The 16,618-nt window shown below is 41.4% G+C and overlaps 1 protein-coding gene across 4 annotated transcripts in view; it reads left to right on the top strand.

The window, feature by feature from the left end:
- Window positions 1-16,618, top strand: part of KANSL3 (KAT8 regulatory NSL complex subunit 3) — a 2,067,031-nt gene that overhangs the window by 248,189 nt on the left and 1,802,224 nt on the right. For all 4 annotated transcript variants that reach the window (XM_044084373.1, XM_044084371.1, XM_044084372.1 and 1 more), the window contains exon 4: window positions 12,473-12,563. In XM_044084373.1, coding sequence (XP_043940308.1) covers window positions 12,473-12,563 — 91 coding nt within the window. The remainder of the gene's footprint in view (window positions 1-12,472; window positions 12,564-16,618) is intronic.

Raw genomic sequence — 16,618 nt, 5'->3', positions numbered from 1 at the left:
GGAGACAAGAATGCCTGTCAATCGAAAATCAATGTATTAGTAAATGGAAAAGGTTTTTTAGTTGGTGCCAACAACAAAACCAGCACATATTCAGGGCTGGTGTTTCTCTGTTATTTCCAATATTTGTGAGAGTTACTATACTGTGGCCTTTCTTACTCCTCAAGGTTCATTTATCAGCCATTTTGTCATGTCTGCCCATATACCCTCCTCTTTCAATGCATTCTTATGTCAAAATGTTTTTGAAAGGGCTTTTTTATAAGATTTTAACTTTATGTTAAAGAAACTAACACGTTCCATTTGAACCAGCTAATCTGTCTGACTTGAGGCTCTTAACATAGAAAACTTTTACTGATTGCTTTGATGTCTACAATAAGAGTATGTGAGATACAAGCACTTATAGTGAGTCACCTGTTGTCTTGTTTTGTATAGATACAGAGCAAGCTTTGCTCATCCACCCCCAATGCATCTGTTATGCAGTATGCAGATGATTCTTCGTTAATCTGTGTAGCTTCCTCACTAAAGGAACTTCATACATTAACACAATAATCATTCCTCTCTCTTGAAGCATGGCTGTCCAATATCCAAATTATCTAAACCCTGCTAAAACCAAACTACTGCTCTTTAAACCTACTAGGTCCTCCTCTTCAACTACCACCTTTTATATCATGTCCAACAACAAAACCACTATCTCTCCCTGAGATCACACCAAACTTCTTGATGTAGAGATTGATACCATTCTCAGATTTGATATTCACATTTCTCAGACCATCAAAGTCCACAAAAAACTAGGTACCCTCTATAGAAATAGACATTTTCTTACCCACTCAACAAAAGCAACCATAGCTCACACTCACCTCATTTCTACTCTTCTCTATGACTCACCTATTCTAACCAACCTTAGAAAAACAGACCTAGCTAAGCTTGACTCATGCTACAACAAAATAGCCACATTCGCCTCAGAATCCCCATTTAGATCTCACCACTGCTCATCCTTGAAACAGCTCAACTGGTTGGAACTTCCCTAACTCTTACACTGCAATCAACTTGTTCTGGCCCATAAAATTCTGTATCATACAGAAAGAAACCCTGCACTACAAAACCTAATTCACCTCCACAGCAATAACAGGATTATTCGCTCCATCCTGGGAAATTTGTTTATGTTGGAGAAAGTAGAGCTACCACTTTTGAACCTTTAGGATGTTTTTCCTTGAAATGTCTTACTTTAAGACAGCTTGACTTACTGTATTGACTTTGTCTTAAAAAGCATCTGAGTTGCAGATTCTTATGTGTTCTCATCCCTTTTTGATTTTCCATAAGGACAGGGTGAATCTCACAACCAACCAACAATACTTTCTTGCCCAGAGCTGCTTCTGAGTTGACTTTAAATCAAGCTATTCATCTCCCTGTGTTCTTCCATGAACCCCAGGGCAAAAAAAAAAAAACGCACACAGGACAGTTAGTTTCCAAGCAAATCATTTTTAGGTGGCTGTCTCTGGCTCTTAATTTCTGTTATTCTCCTCTTGGTGAAAGACCACCCCCCTCCACACAGACTGTTAAGGCCCACTTCAGTGATAGGACAACTTCTGGAGCCTTTTGGAAAGGGGTGGACTCTAGAACTGGTTTACAGGCAGCTACTTCATCATCAGTAAGCACGATAAAACCGATTCATTTTCCAGAGCTAGAATACTGTTTGCTTGATAGAGCTCTTCTCCTTGGACTTAGGGACTGTGGCCCTGCTAACTCCACCCTTGCTTCATAAGCTTTGGCAATTGTCCCATATAGCTAAATGCTATTGCAGCAGTGATCTAATGGTGAATGTAGTACAACTGTATAAGGTAACTTACCATAACAGTGGATGTTCGTATAGATCACTTTTGCAGTACTAATACCCTCCTTATTCCATTTGTATTATTTTCTTGTCTTCTTTTGGCCAGGGTGGGGTACTTGTCACTTTTTTCCTTTTGCTGACATGACATTAGTATTTGACATACTTCCTAGAGCATTAGGCTTCAGCAGAAAGTGCTGAATTTTGGTGCCTGAGCTCCCTTCTTATACCAGCATACTCACTCACTTGAGCATATGTATGGTGTGCGAGTAAGCTTCCCAAAAGCTGTATCGCAGTAGCTGGATGCCCAGTATCCTTGGCAGGATACATCCCATATAGCTAAATGCTACTGCAGCAGTGATCTAGTCAAACATGTACTGTTATGGTAAGTTAGTGATTTGAGTCATCAAAACTTCTTTACCTTTGCAGTACACAAAGTAGTGCACTAAGTACTGGACAACATTTCTGCAACATTATGAGAGGTGTCTAGCATTTCCTTTTGCTGGTAGAAAAGCTTTTTATATCATGGCTTTCCCTGTGATCATGCCACTGAACTGAAAAGTAAGCGCTGACCTGAGCGACATCATGGTAGTGAAAGTGTGAAATGTGTCCATAGACTTAAATGGGCGCATCGCCGCTCATGTGTGGAGGTACACCCACAGACTGTAATGGGTGTACCTCCACACATGGGCGCATCGCCGCTCATGTGTGGAGGTACACCCATTACAGTCTGTGGACGTAGAGCTCACTCTGCCTACAATGGCATCAGGATGAACCACAGTAGATTTAACTGGCCCATGGCTTAATAAAAAGTTTACGAAGCTTTTTAGTCAAACATTGTCTAAATAAATTCTAAATTACAGCAACATAGGTACATTGCAGCACTTGGCTCACTATATGCTGTAAAGCACCTATGGTCGTGAGCAAATCTCTTTGACATGCACAACTGTACTTCGTTGTGGAATAATTTCCGTGTTTAGTGTGGAGTAAAGCTAAGTCATCTTATTATTTGAGGTAGCTGCCAGATTCCACATGTAAAGTGTCTGAACTGCTTAGGAGAGAAGCAGTATGTCAGGTGGTGGGAGAGTCCGTTTTGTGATACTATTCCAGTGAAATAGCACTGGCAGAAGGTGTTCGAAAGACATTGGTCACTCCCACCTTGAGGAAAGCCAGATACTGAGATAGCCTTAGACTTCTTGTGTATTGCAATATCCTCTTTGAGTAGGTTTCAATTTCAGATGATACAGAACATGAGAGAGATGCATCCCTGTCAGACACAGTTGCATGCATACGCTGTGTTGTCATTATCTTTCTTTCCCGAGTCAGATGGCTGAAGCTGTATTGTGGCTAGTCTGCTTAGTATGTTGTATTTGTGTGTGTGTGCATGTGTGTATGTTTGCCTGTATGTGCAGAATATCATACATTTTGTTAGATGTTTAAAGTGTCTAACTGTATTTTTTATGCTTGCTACCAGGGTCTATATTAGATCACCGAACAGCAAAAGCTTACAATGTCGAACTATTAGAACAGCAATTTTTTCCAAGGGAAAAAAATCACTGTTCCAACAAAAAAAAATAAAATAAAAACCAAAACACTTTAAGTGGGGGCCTTTGCCCCCCCACACCCCCCCTACTTAGATATACCAACTCTGAGACTGCACTACAGTGCCGAAAATGGCAAAGTAATGAAGCGGCCAAGTTAATTATTTCCCAGAGAAAGAATTTGCTTAAAAGCCACTTCTATGTTTTGCCGTTTCAGTCTTTTAAGTTCGACCAAGATGTATTCGAAAGAATATGTCTTCGGTCTTCTAATAGGAACCCTTGCTACCATACCTCTCAACTGTACAGATTTTTGCCTCATATTTTTGGTCCGTTTTTCATAAAATTCTGATTTCCTTGCAAATTAGTGGCAAATCATTAAAGATTGAAGTTAGAAAATAATGACAGACATTTGAATCTCAGCTTTCATACTCTTCAGAAAATTCATGCTAATGCAAAACCTGTTATTCTGTCAATTTTCTAAGTTTGTAAGGGCAATATTTAAAAAAATGTCCCTATTTTTGGGCCTTTGTCCCACTTTTATTCATAGGTGTGTACTAGGCTGATGGTAGTGGGGCCTTTACAAGCCTAGCCATAGGATTACCCTGGCATCGTGCCACCTGACCTTAGTTCCCAGTGCCTCTGTCGAGTAGAGTCACTGGAGTTATCCCCGGAGTGACTTTTCTATTTCCCATTCACTCATCAAGATTTCTGTTGAAGAGGGTCAGCAAGGTGCTCTGCTTGACATGTATGGGAAGTCTCTTCCATATCTGGGTTATAAACCTGTCCCTCCAGTACTTTCTGTTGATTGTGGTAATGAGGTTGAGGTCTCTGGAGCATGTGGTGCCCGAGGGATTGGTATTTCTTTAGATGTAGCATTTCTAACAGAGCTGGGTCAGACATGGCTTTGTAAATCAAGCAGAGATTGCTTCTAAGTAGGCAATATGAGACAGAGAATAGTTGGAGTTTTTTGTGTCTGTCCGTATAGGACAAGTGTTTAAGGTCTATGATCCTCTTTGTGAGGTACCTTTGCTGCCTCTCCAGTTGTTGCAGGTGTCTAGTGAGGTACATATCAAATGGGGCATTGTACTCTGATTAGCCTAATGGGGGAAGAGTAGAGGGAGACAATGACCTCTTTCTTCCTGGATGCAAAACCCTTAGTAATGAGATGTGCCATATAGAAAGACTTTCTGACCACAGTTGCAATGTGGTGATTAAAAGAGAGGTTGCTGTCAACCTGTGTTCCCAGATCTCTTATAATGCCTTCTGTGTTCAGTGCACTACCATCAGTGTGGTAATTCATGGGAACCGAGTTTTTCCCAAAGGGGATGGTGACACATTTTTTGGCACTGAACTTAAAACCATGGTTCTGACCCCAGTCAGTCTCAGTGAGGCCATTCTGTAGGATGTCAACATCACTTGGAGAATTAATAATAGCTCCCAAATTGCGATTGTCTGTGAACTTTGTCAGCCAGAGTCCCTTTGTGTTGGCCTGGACTTCAGAGAAGTAGATACCAAACCTTGTGGGACTCCACTCATGACTAGTCAGCAGTCTGACTTGGAGTTGGCTACTTTCACACTGTAGGTTTTATCTGTGAGCCAGTTTGCAACCCACCTAGTGATATAGGGGTTGATGCCTAGCTTAGTGAGTTTTTCTATGATTCCTGAGAGGAGAATGGTGTCAAAGGCCTTGGCCAGATCAAGGTAGGCTGTATGAACCACCTTGCCATCATCCACAGCTCTGGTGACTGACTCAAAGAAGTCGACCAAGTTGAGCAGGCATGATCTTCCCTTCACAAAACCAAACAGTGTGGGATCCAGAGTTTGGAGATTCTCTATATCCTTGTTTATTAGGTACATGATGATGCGTTCCATAACTTTGCATATCAGACTCGTCAGGCTAATGGGGCGATGGTTCCCAGGGTCTGTAGTCGCTCCTCCTTTGTGGTGAGGGATGACTGTAGCAGTGCGCCATTCGATAGGGACAAAGCCTGAGGTGAGGCTGTGATTGGACAGGGCACACAGGTGAGGTGCCAGTTCACTCTGTAGTTCATGTAGAACACAGCCAGGGATATTGTCAGGTCCCATAGAAGCTGTATTCTTGGCCTTGGGCAGTGCTGTTTTAACCTGTGCAGCAGTAATACTGGTTGCCTTGCAGTCTACTGGTATTGTGATTGAGTCCTTTGGGGGAGGGGAGAGGGGTAAATTTGGCACTGACTCTGTCTGCCAGTTGTTGTTGTTGTCTTTCGGCTTTTCCCAGTTAGGGGTCGCCACAGCAGAACTCCGGTCCGCTAATGATTGGCAGTAGATTTTGATGAACGCCGAGGTGCCAGCTCGACATTCAACCTTCAACGAAGGCATGCCCATTGACGCATGTCTTTCGAACGCCCACCCAACTGCGGGGAGGACATGCAGACTCCACACAGAAAGCACTCCCCGCTGAGAATCGAATGGGAGAACTTCTTGCTGTGAGGCAACAACGCTACCGCTGCACCACCGCGGATTACAACTGACTCTGTCTGCCAGTATATTGGCAATATCTGTTGGCTCAGTATTGGAGGTACCATTGTGCAGTAGCTCAGAGCAAATGAGGGTATTGCCATGGAGATTCTTTGCATAACTATAGAAGGCCTTGTGGTTGTCTTTACTATCTGCTGCAATTCTGTTTTCATAGCTAGTTTTAGAGGATTTGATGAGGGATCTCGACTTTTTGTTGAGGCTGATAGGGGAGTTTTTCCAGTCTTGGGACTTCACCTTATTCCACATCAGTTTCCTCCTTCTGTTGTAGAGTTTGTTTATGGCAGGGGACCGCCAGATTGGCTTTGTCTTTTTTAGAGGGAGAGCATCTTAGTTCTATTGGGTATGGCGAGATCCATGCATTTGTGTACGTGTTCGTACAGTGCATTGCAGTATGATTCGGTGGCCATGCAGCTATTCTCCATTTGCATGGGTGCCGTGAAGTTAGCCACCTCTGTTTTTAGGAGCTCAAAATTAGCTTTGGAGAAGTTTTTCATGGTGGTTACCTTTGCGGGTGGGTGGGGGTTGGTGGGAGGGATGTGGATTTCCAAGGTGATTAGTTTGTGGTCAGATCTAACCAGGGCGGAGCTGACTGTTGGTGTAGAGCAATGGTCTCCCATGTTAGTAATGACCAGGTCAAGGATGTTGCTACTTCTAGTGGGGGTAAGAACGTGCTGGTCCAGGGCATTGGAATTAATGCACTCCAGGAAACGTTGGGCAAGTGTATTGGTACATGAGTAGTTTTCCCAGTTAATGGTGGGATGTTGAGGTCGCCTAGTATGAGAGTGTTAGGTTGGACCCTAATATTCTCCAGGGTGTTTAGGAATGTGGAATGAGAGTCTTGGGACTTGGTTGGGGTCCTGTAGCAGGCTACTACCTGAATCGCTGTCTTACCCAATGTTAGCTGCACCTGAAGTATCTCTGATGCGTTATGTTGGGCTACCAGTTTGGAGGTGTGCACATCCTTTATGAATATGGAAACACCACCGCCTTTGGAGCTTCAGTCCAAGTTCTTGGGCCAAAAGGTGTGGAATGAGTTATAGCCTGGTAGTGTAGGGGTGCTTTCTGCTGCCTTTAACCAGGTTTCTGTTACAGCACAAATGTTGATGTTATCTATTTTAAGGAGTGCTTCGAGCGAGTGCATTTTGAGATTTAGACTTCCAGCATTGAGTAACATGACTCATAGACTGCATTTGTTTGTAGCTGTTGTGGTGCTAATTTGGTCTTTGGAGTACTGCCTAAAAGAGGCACTATAGGGGTGGCAAGATCCTTGGCCAGTGTCCGGAAGCCCAGTGGTGACAGGTGCAGGCCATCTCTGGCAAAGCATTGAGGTTTGTCAATCACATCATCCCAGGCAGACAGATACTGGATCCCCTTAGAATGACACCAGAAACTTAGTCAGTTGTTGAAATCAATCATTTTCTGCCTGTACTGTGGTATCATTCTGGGTGTTGGTAGGATGCTGCTCAGGGTTAGGGTCATACCTGCCTGGGCTACATAATCCAAGAGCTCCTCCATGTCTTTTTTTCATGTAGTCAAGGGAGGTACTCAGGTCTTTCATACCCACATGTACAATGACTGAGTCATATTTGTACCTGCTGTTGAGGGACCTGAGTACGTGCGTTATGTGGTGGATCCTGGCACCTGACTGTTACTTTCTCCTTATTCAACCTAGTGAGTGGGACATCAGTATGTCTCACTATCGAGTCACCTATGACTAGTTTGTTGGGCATGCTGTTTTGCCATAGGGGCTTTGGTTGAGCGGCACTCTGTGTAGGAGAGTTATGTGTCTCGTGATTAGTGTTGTGTTGTTATGGTCGAGTGCATTTCTGCCTTGGTGGTCTCTGCTGTTTGGGTAGATTTTTATTGAGAGCCTCCGCGAAGGTGGGTGCTGGTTTGTGTTTTTATGTGAAGTCGGTGCTGGTGTGTGTTCTGGAGGGCTATGTGTTGCATATGTTGTGGTGCAAGTGTTGACCTTCTCCTCTTGACAAGCTATTCCGGTCTTGGCTGGAGAGTGCGTGGCTTCCAGTTTGGATATATAAGTGCATCTCTCGCAAGTCCGAGTGTCGGGAGGTAAGAGGAGAGGGTTGTCTGTGTACATGAGGCAGTTGCTACATTGCCTCAGGATACCCAAGTTCACCAGGTTAATAGGAGAAAGCTCAGGGAACTGACGTTTAGACATGGCTGGAGTGGTGGGCATTAATAATAAGTACTGGATCTGTTTCATTGTAGAACGTTTAGTGCTGGTAGCACTTTTGTGTGCTAAAATAATTGCTACAAGAAGTCTGGTAAAGTGCTAGACTAATAAGCTAGTAAAAGTGCAGGAGAGGAGAGAACTAGTAGATCTAAGGGAAAAATTGAAGAGCAGACTTTGGCACTGCTCAGAAGCTTACAAACTGTCCTGGATACAGCAAGTCTGTATCTGGACTAAGACTAGTTACAGGAAAGGCGGGAAACAAGCGCAAACACGGGCTTTTAAACCAGAAAGTTGAGAGAGATGGAAAAACTGCCCAAACGACCAATAAACAACAATTTCTGGAACAGAAACCACTCCTCTTGTAGTAGATAGGCTACCTAGTGCTTACCACTCCCACTGATAAGCTAAAAGGCTTCCCTCCAATACAGAAAGGCTTGGGGGCTCAGAAACTTACATATAGTCCTGGATACCTCAAATCTGTATGTGGACTAGACTAGTTACAGGAAAGGCGGGAAAAGCACAAACGTGGGCTTTTAAACCAGAAAGTTGAAAAAGATGGAAAAAAACTGCCTAAATGGCCAATAAACTACAATTTCTGGGCCAGAAACCACTCCTCTTGTGGTAGATAGGCTACATAGTGCTTACCACTCCCACTGGTAAGCTAGAAGGCTTCCCTCCAACACAAAAAGGCTTGGGGGGCTCAGAAGCTTACAAACAGTCCTGGATACAGCAAATCTGTATCTGGACTGGACTAGTTACAGGAAAGGGGGAAATAAGCGCAAATGTGGGCTTTTAAATCAGAAAGTGGAAAGAGATGGAAAAAACTGCCCAAACAGCCAGCAAACTACAATATCTGGACCAGAAACCACTCCTCTTGTGGTAGATAGGCTACCTAGTGCTTATCCAGAATTTTTGCTCTGAGAAGTTGAGAGGTATATTTGCTACTAGTATATGGAGGGAGCTTGCCCTTTCCCCAGGGGTTGTGGGGGGAGCAGAGGGGCATAAGTGCTTTAATTTAACCTTTTGTGATTTTGATGTAATTCTATAGATCTGTGTGTGTTTATGTGTATATGTATTATATATATATTTTATTTTGCATATACACACACACACACACATATATATATATATATATATATATGTATATATATATATATATATATATATATATATATATATATATATATATTTCTATATATATATATATACACACACACACACACACACACACACACACACACAAACAGTGGATAGAAAAAGTTTACACACCCCTGTTAAAATGCCAGGTTTTTGTAATATAAAAAAATTAGACCACAATAAATAATTTCAAAACTTTTCCTACCTTTATTGTGACCTATAACCTGTGCAATTCAATTGAACAACAAACAATATAAAAAACATACAGTCCGCTGGTTGCTAAGTGTGTACACCCTTAAACTAATACTTTGTTGTGTGTGGACAACCTTAAACTAATACTTTGTTGTGTGTGCACACCCTTAAACTAATACTTTGTTGAAGCACCTTTTGATTTAATTACAGCATTCAATCTTCTTGGGTAGGAGACTGTTAGCACGGCACATCTTGACTTGGCAATATTTGCCCCTTCTTCCTTGCAAAAGTGCTCCAAATCTGTCAGATTGCGAGGGCATCTCTTGTGCACAGCCCTCTTCAGGTTACCCCACAGATTTTTTTATTGGATTTAGGTCTCGGGGCTGGGCCATTCCAAAACTTTAACTTTCTTCCGGTGAAGCCATTCTTTTGTTGATTTGAATGTATGCTTGGGATCATTGTCGTGTTGAAAGGTGAAATTCCTCTTCATCTTTCTAGCAGATGCCTGAAGGTTTTGGGTAAAAAATGACTGGTATTTGGAACTGTTCATAATTCCCTCCACCTTGACTAAAGCCCCAGTTCCAGCTGAAGAAAAGCAACCACGAAGCATGATACTGCCACCACCATGCTTCACCATGGGGGTAGCATTCTTTTGGTGATGCAAAGTGTTTTTGCCCAAATGTACCTTTTAGAATTGTGGCCCAAAAGTTCAACCTTGGTCTCATCAGACCATAACACAGTTTCCCACATGCTTTTGTGAGACGAATGTTTTGCAAATTTTAGCCAGGCCTGGATGTTTTTCTGTGTAAGAAAAGGCTTCCATCTTGCAACCCTACCCCATAGTCCATATATGTGGAGAATACAGGAGATTGTTGTCGCATGTTGTACACAGACGGTACTTGCCAGAAATCCATGCAGCTCCTTCAGTGTTGCTGTAGGTCTCATAGGAGCCTCTCTGACCAGTTTTTGTCTTGTCTTTTCATCAATTTTGGAGGGACATCCAGTTCTTTGCATAGTCACTGTTGTCCCATATTTTCTCCACTTTTTGATGACTGTCTCCACTGTATTCCATGATGTATCCAGTGTTGTGGAAATTTTTTTGTACCCTTCTCCAGACTGATACCTTTCAGCAATGAGATCCCTTTGATGCTTTGTAAGCTCTCTGCGATCCATGGATTTTGCTGTAGCAGGCAACTGAGTAAATATCAGGAAAATCCAACTAAGACAGCAGAACTTTATTTGGGATTAATAAGTCTCTTTAATTGATGGGAGGTGTGTACCCAAGAAGACTGAATGTTGTAATTAAATCAAAAGGTGCTGCATCCCAGTATTAGTTTAAGGGTGTGCACACGTATGCAACCAGTGTAATTGTACATTTTTTATTTGTTTTTTTTTCCCCTTGACAGATTTGTTTGTTTTTCAATTGAATTGTACAGATTATAGGTCACATTAAAGGTGGGAAAAGTTTTGAAATTATGTATTGTGGTCTCATTTTTTACATCCCAAAAACTTGGCATTTTAACAGGGGTGTGTAAACTTTTTATATCAACTGTAGTTGTACAATCAAAACTTGGAAGCTGCATTGGTCGACATAATGTCAAACCAAAATTGATCAACTACACTACAGCGAGTGGGTAGTGTAGGTCAATATTTTGGGTTTGACATTGTGTAGGGAGGTCGCAGTTCAGTGAGGAGCAGGGAATTAGCCCATTTCCTCACTGTAGTGCAATCCTGGAGTTGGTATATTTCATTTGCAGGGGGTGCATAGTACAGTTAACGTACCATTGAGTGTAATGGTACGTTAATGTGCACAGCATGGGTAACTAACGTCCCCTCCTGCTATATCAAACTCGTCGAATCAGGAAGTTCAGGTATGTCATTTCCGATGTCATGCCTTTTATTCTTGTCAGAAATCAACAATTTCCATTGACATTATGGTAATTTGATGGGAAGCATTTTTAAAAAGATGATGGTAAACCATATATATATATATATATATATATATATATATATATATATATGTATATATCTCACACACACACACACACACACACACACACACACACACACACACACACACACACACACACAAAGTATTATGAGTAGTCTCTGATAAAAACTAATTTATAATGTGTTTTTAGAAATGGACGTCAGAAAATTCTCCTCCAAAGTGGCTCAAATTGAGCATTTAAAGTTTAATTTTGACATCTGTTTCTAAAACATATAAGTATGTTATGACCGGAGAATATACTAGTTATAAAGGGAGAAGTTTAGGATTGCAAACTAATATAACAGGTTTGAAAGCTGTAACACACTTAATGCATGCTTCACAGACAACAGCCAGTGCTAGTCTGTCTCTGATTAGTCAGTAGCTTTAAAAGCTGTTAGTCACCTCAGTGTGCCCCAGTACCCTCCTCCCACATTAACATACATGTGGCAGCGTGAATGCATCTCTAATGCAGTTCTCAAATTTGTGTAGCATAAAATTAGGACATAAGATTCAAGGATGCATAGTAAGTTTGTTGCACACTTTTCTGAAGTACATAACCAGATTATTTCTTTTGCTTATAGTGTGTATAGAGGGATGAGAAATACCACACTTTTGTGTATCTGAGGTGAGGAAAAAAATAGGTTTCTGCATAGCAATTTGAGGTAAACTCTTATGGATGAAAGTAGATTTTGCAGCTCTCAAACAAATGTCTTTCTAGGAACATCTTGTTGGTGTGCTAAAATTGCGTGAAAGCAAACTTGTGTGTTTATAACATAAGCATGGTCTTTATTTTCCCAGTTTTAACTCTGTCTTGCAGACATGGGGAGAAGTAAAAGTAGCCATTTTTAACAAAGGTATACATAATATAGGTGTTATGTGTTTTCCTTTAGGTTTATCCAAGACTGTTGCAGTTGTCTTGTGAATGCACATATTTGTTCGTATATTTGTGTGTGGATGTGTTTGTGCTTGAATTGTTAACTGCATATGTAATAGATGTGTGTACACCTTATTTCCTCCAAGTAGATACTTTCTTTGCATTTAAAGTAACATTTAACATAACATTTTTTTTGTTGTAGATCTGGCTGGACGTTGGCTCAGAATAAGTTATTTAATAAGGTCTTAAAAGCTCTTCAGTTAGATAGACTGGCACGTTTAGCACATGAAGGGGTAAGTGTTTTTTTTTCCCAGTCTTATCAGTGCTAACCTAATGCTATTGTGTAAAACATTTGTGAGTAGTGGTGATAATGCTGACAGAAGTACAATTTGATGAGAGACAGTCGCAGATGAACCTTGCCATTCAGATGTGGGCTTTTACCTTGATGAGAATAACATAACTAGACTGCGACAGTCACCTAGAAGTGGTTTGCTTGGAAACAGACTATCCTATTTCCTTGTCATCAAAGGAAATAAGAGCTGATACAACACTGGCTTACGATTTTCAGATTTAAGCTGACGCATCCCTTTTGCATCAGCATCATGAAACTCTTGCATCCCTTTTACATCAGCATCATGCAGTTCTGAGTAAATTTCATGTCTTCAACGAGTTAGTGCTTACTGACATTTGTACATTTTTAAACAGCATTTTATTGACTGTTAATTGAAGCAGTTATTGATTTCCTTGAAGTAACATATGGTATAAAAATGTTGAGAAGTAACACATGGTATAAACATTTTGCATGTATATAACTCTTTTATTAAATGTTATAATAAATTGACAGTGCATGAGTTAAAATATTTATGTTGCATTAAATGGTTCAGTAACCGGTCAGATTGCACAAGGTATCACGTTTTCAACACTTTTATGTATCCTATTACATATTCTGTTCATGAAATACATGCAAATTTTAATGTGATAGATATCAAGGCTCACAATGTTTTGTTTTCTTGTATAGTTTTAAAATTATTCATACCTTCTTAAAAAAACGTATTAAAGGAACAGTCCCAGGAATTTTTTGTTTTGATTCTGCTGTTTGTTTACATTTTCAGTGTGCCTTTCTAAGCATGCTCAGCTTTATTTGCTGTGGTCAGGGGAGGGTACCTCCAGGAAGTTGCAGAGGTGTTAACCAGATTCTATCGCAAATTGCAGTTGTACTCACTACAGCTCTTACTTAAGCCAGTCATAAGTTTAGATTGTGCATTTTATCCTCAAAGAAAAGTAGCCTTTCATGCTTTTTATGACTGCTACTCTCTGTCTCTCTAGAAAACATTTGAGAGAGAAAGAAAGCTAAAACATTAGCAAACAGGGTTTTTACTCCTTACATTGTTTAATTTATTTTGTGCTGATACTGAATGTTATCAGACTGCAGTGATTTGATGACATGACTGCTGCTAGTTCTGTAGAAAGCATATGAGTGAGGCAAATTTCAAACATCAGTGGAAACAGTCTTTTTCTTCATTTCATTCTGTAGGAAATATGTGTTGTTGTGTTCTGATTTCTGAATACTAGTCATGTGTAAAGACTTTCTGATCTGCCTAGTAATTTTGTAGAAAGCATTTGTGATGGAAGGCTGAAGCATTGCTACGCACAGTCTTCCATTTTCTAATTCAATAAGTACTGATTTCTGTATGCCACTAGCCAAGTGCATATTTTATGACCTCACTGCTTGCACCTCTGTAGAAGCATGAATGATATGAAATTTAAACCTTTGTAAACAAAGTAATTTGTATTCCTGTCATTTCTTATTTTATTTTGCCCAATGTCTGAACACAAGCACTGTGCATTTCTTAGTATGCATGCTGCATCTCAGTGAGTTACTGTATTGTATATGTTCTTTAGCATTTTTCTTTGTGTTTCTGCCTTACAACTGTATGCACCTTGGTCTAGTCCCACTGTTATTTATAAACAAATCACTGAAATTATGCCATTTTTACTAGTAGTGTTCCACAGGGCTTGGTACTTGGTCTGCTCCCATTTGGAATATACTTCTCTGAAGTCAAGGCAAATGTAGCTGGCCTTTGGCTGACTGACTTTCCTGACAGCTGCAAGGTGGGTGCAGTCATTAAATCCCTCAGAGATGTAGATATTTTCCAGAAAGGTGTGACACAGACAAATAACTAATTCCAGAACCATGGCTTAAAACTCAATGCAAAAACTGCATAATCAATACCCTTTTGGAAGATGACCATGCCTGCAAATTACAACACTGATAACACCCCCCTAAAAGAATACAGGGTGTAAATAATGTATACTATGCAGACCGCCTCAAAGCCCTGTCTGTACTCTGCCTCCTACGCAATCTATACCTAACCTACAAGGTGTTCTCCGATCCAGCCCGGATTGATCTGCTGCACATTTGCAAAACAAACAGTACTAGACTTGCACAATCTAAGGATCTAAATCTCGTCTGTGACATAAGCAAAATATGTTGGAGGGGCAGGTATGTGTCTCTAAGATTACCCCTTCTCTGGAACATGGTCCTCTTTCATATGAAACAGAGCTCTTCCTCAAGTCTATTTAAATGTAGTTTGAACTAATGGATGGGAAATCACAAATTTACCCCTGGCTTGTCACCTTTGGTCCTTATGGATGGGGCAGTTTATAGACAACCTAAGGTACAGGCATATATGAAAGCCAATGTTCATCGTGTTTCACTGTTGCAGTCATTACACTTGGGTTATCCTGCTGGCAGGCGACCTGCAGTTGGCCTGAGTTCCAAAGTCTTGGCCCGGCGTCAGTTGCTGTCACCTCTTCCCTGACGTCAGTGCGCCAGGGGTATAAAAGTTGCAACCGACGCCATTTTCTTCAGTCTTTCTTGCCACGCGGTGCCCGAAGCAAAAGCAGTTCGCAAGTGCCGATCGGCCAACTCCTGAGATTTTCAAAATTGAGTTTCAGAACCGAAGTCTTCAATAAAGCTAAGTACCCCGTTGGGGAAACTTTTTCTTGCTCCAGACCGATGTCAGTAAAAGTTAATAATTGTATTTATTGTGGGAAGCAAATACCTCATAAGGACTTTCACTGTTACTGTATTCCTTGCCTAGGCCCTGACCACGACGTCACTAGTTGTCTGTTTTGTGCTACATTCAATAAACGCACTATTAAACGTCGGTTTGATTTTGCTTTACATTATTTTGGCCGAAGGTTTAATTACATAATGCCGTTGGAACAGCCGACGACCAGAATTTATAAAAAATGCAAAGACAAAGAAAAGGACAGGCATCCGAGGTCCAAAACTGACGACGAAGCCTCTTCTAGGCCAGTCGCCGGTTCGCCGGTTCTCAATGAGGCGCTTTCGCAGCCCCTGACACCCGCTACCTCAGAGCCACAGGCCGTAACCGACAGCCACGTGGAGACACTGAGGCCTGTGGAAACTCAAGGTATTGGGCCTATGGAAACTATACCCTCAGATGGGTCCGGAGCTGCTGAGCAGGCATCGGCTTCTGAGGGTGTTTTCAAACCTTCACAGCTTACAATTAAGCCCACTACAGCAGCAAAGGCAAAGTCAAAAACACCATTGAAGACAAGGAAACAAGTACAGCATTCTCCAGAACAGTCATCCATGCCAAAGAAACAGATGCTTAAAATGGCCGATGGCCTAATTACTTTAATCAGGGGTTCCCATCCCCCTCCTGACAAAAGGCCTAGGCAAGACACTGATTATGATTCCTCTGACTAGGTTTCAATTTCCTCTGATTCCTCTTCTGATCAGGGATATTCTCTCCCTCTCTATGAGGACTCTGATGCAGAAGAGTCCATACCTTCAGCCTCTCTGCCTGAGGATTATTCTTTTGGGGAATCCCTGCACACCATGAGGGAGCATTTCCATTGGGAGAGCCAGGATTATTCAGAATCCAAGAAAAGGCTCAGAGACTTAGTTTTTTTGCCTCAGCTCAGGCCCCTGGCTACCCCCTTTGCTTGATATTGTTGATGATGTTTTTTCTGAATCCAGTCTGTCTCCTGATTCTTTACCCCCTGCACCAGTCAAGCCAGACAGGTACTACAGAGTCCCTGACTCTCATAAATTTCTTTACAAGAACCCCGCTGCAGACCCAGAAACAATTTCTCAGGGTCCTAAAGGGGTTAAGGCTTCCACTGCTAAAAATCATGTCCCCTCTGATAGGGATTCCAGAGCTCTGGACAGATGAGGAAAAAAAGTTTACACTTCTGCTACTTTAGCTGTAAGAGCTTTAAACTGTCAGTTTCGCATGCTTAAATACCAATAGTACCTCATGTCATTGTTAAAACAGAAAATGGTTTTAAATACAGAAGGTCCTGACAGTAAGGA

Source organism: Protopterus annectens, chromosome 9.part0 (assembly GCF_019279795.1).
Source record: "Protopterus annectens isolate FY-2018-M chromosome 9.part0, PAN1.0, whole genome shotgun sequence".
NCBI classification, from domain to species: domain Eukaryota; kingdom Metazoa; phylum Chordata; order Ceratodontiformes; family Protopteridae; genus Protopterus; species Protopterus annectens.
The sequence above is the reverse complement of the archived record's forward strand: the minus strand, read 5'-3'. Positions and strand labels throughout refer to the sequence as shown.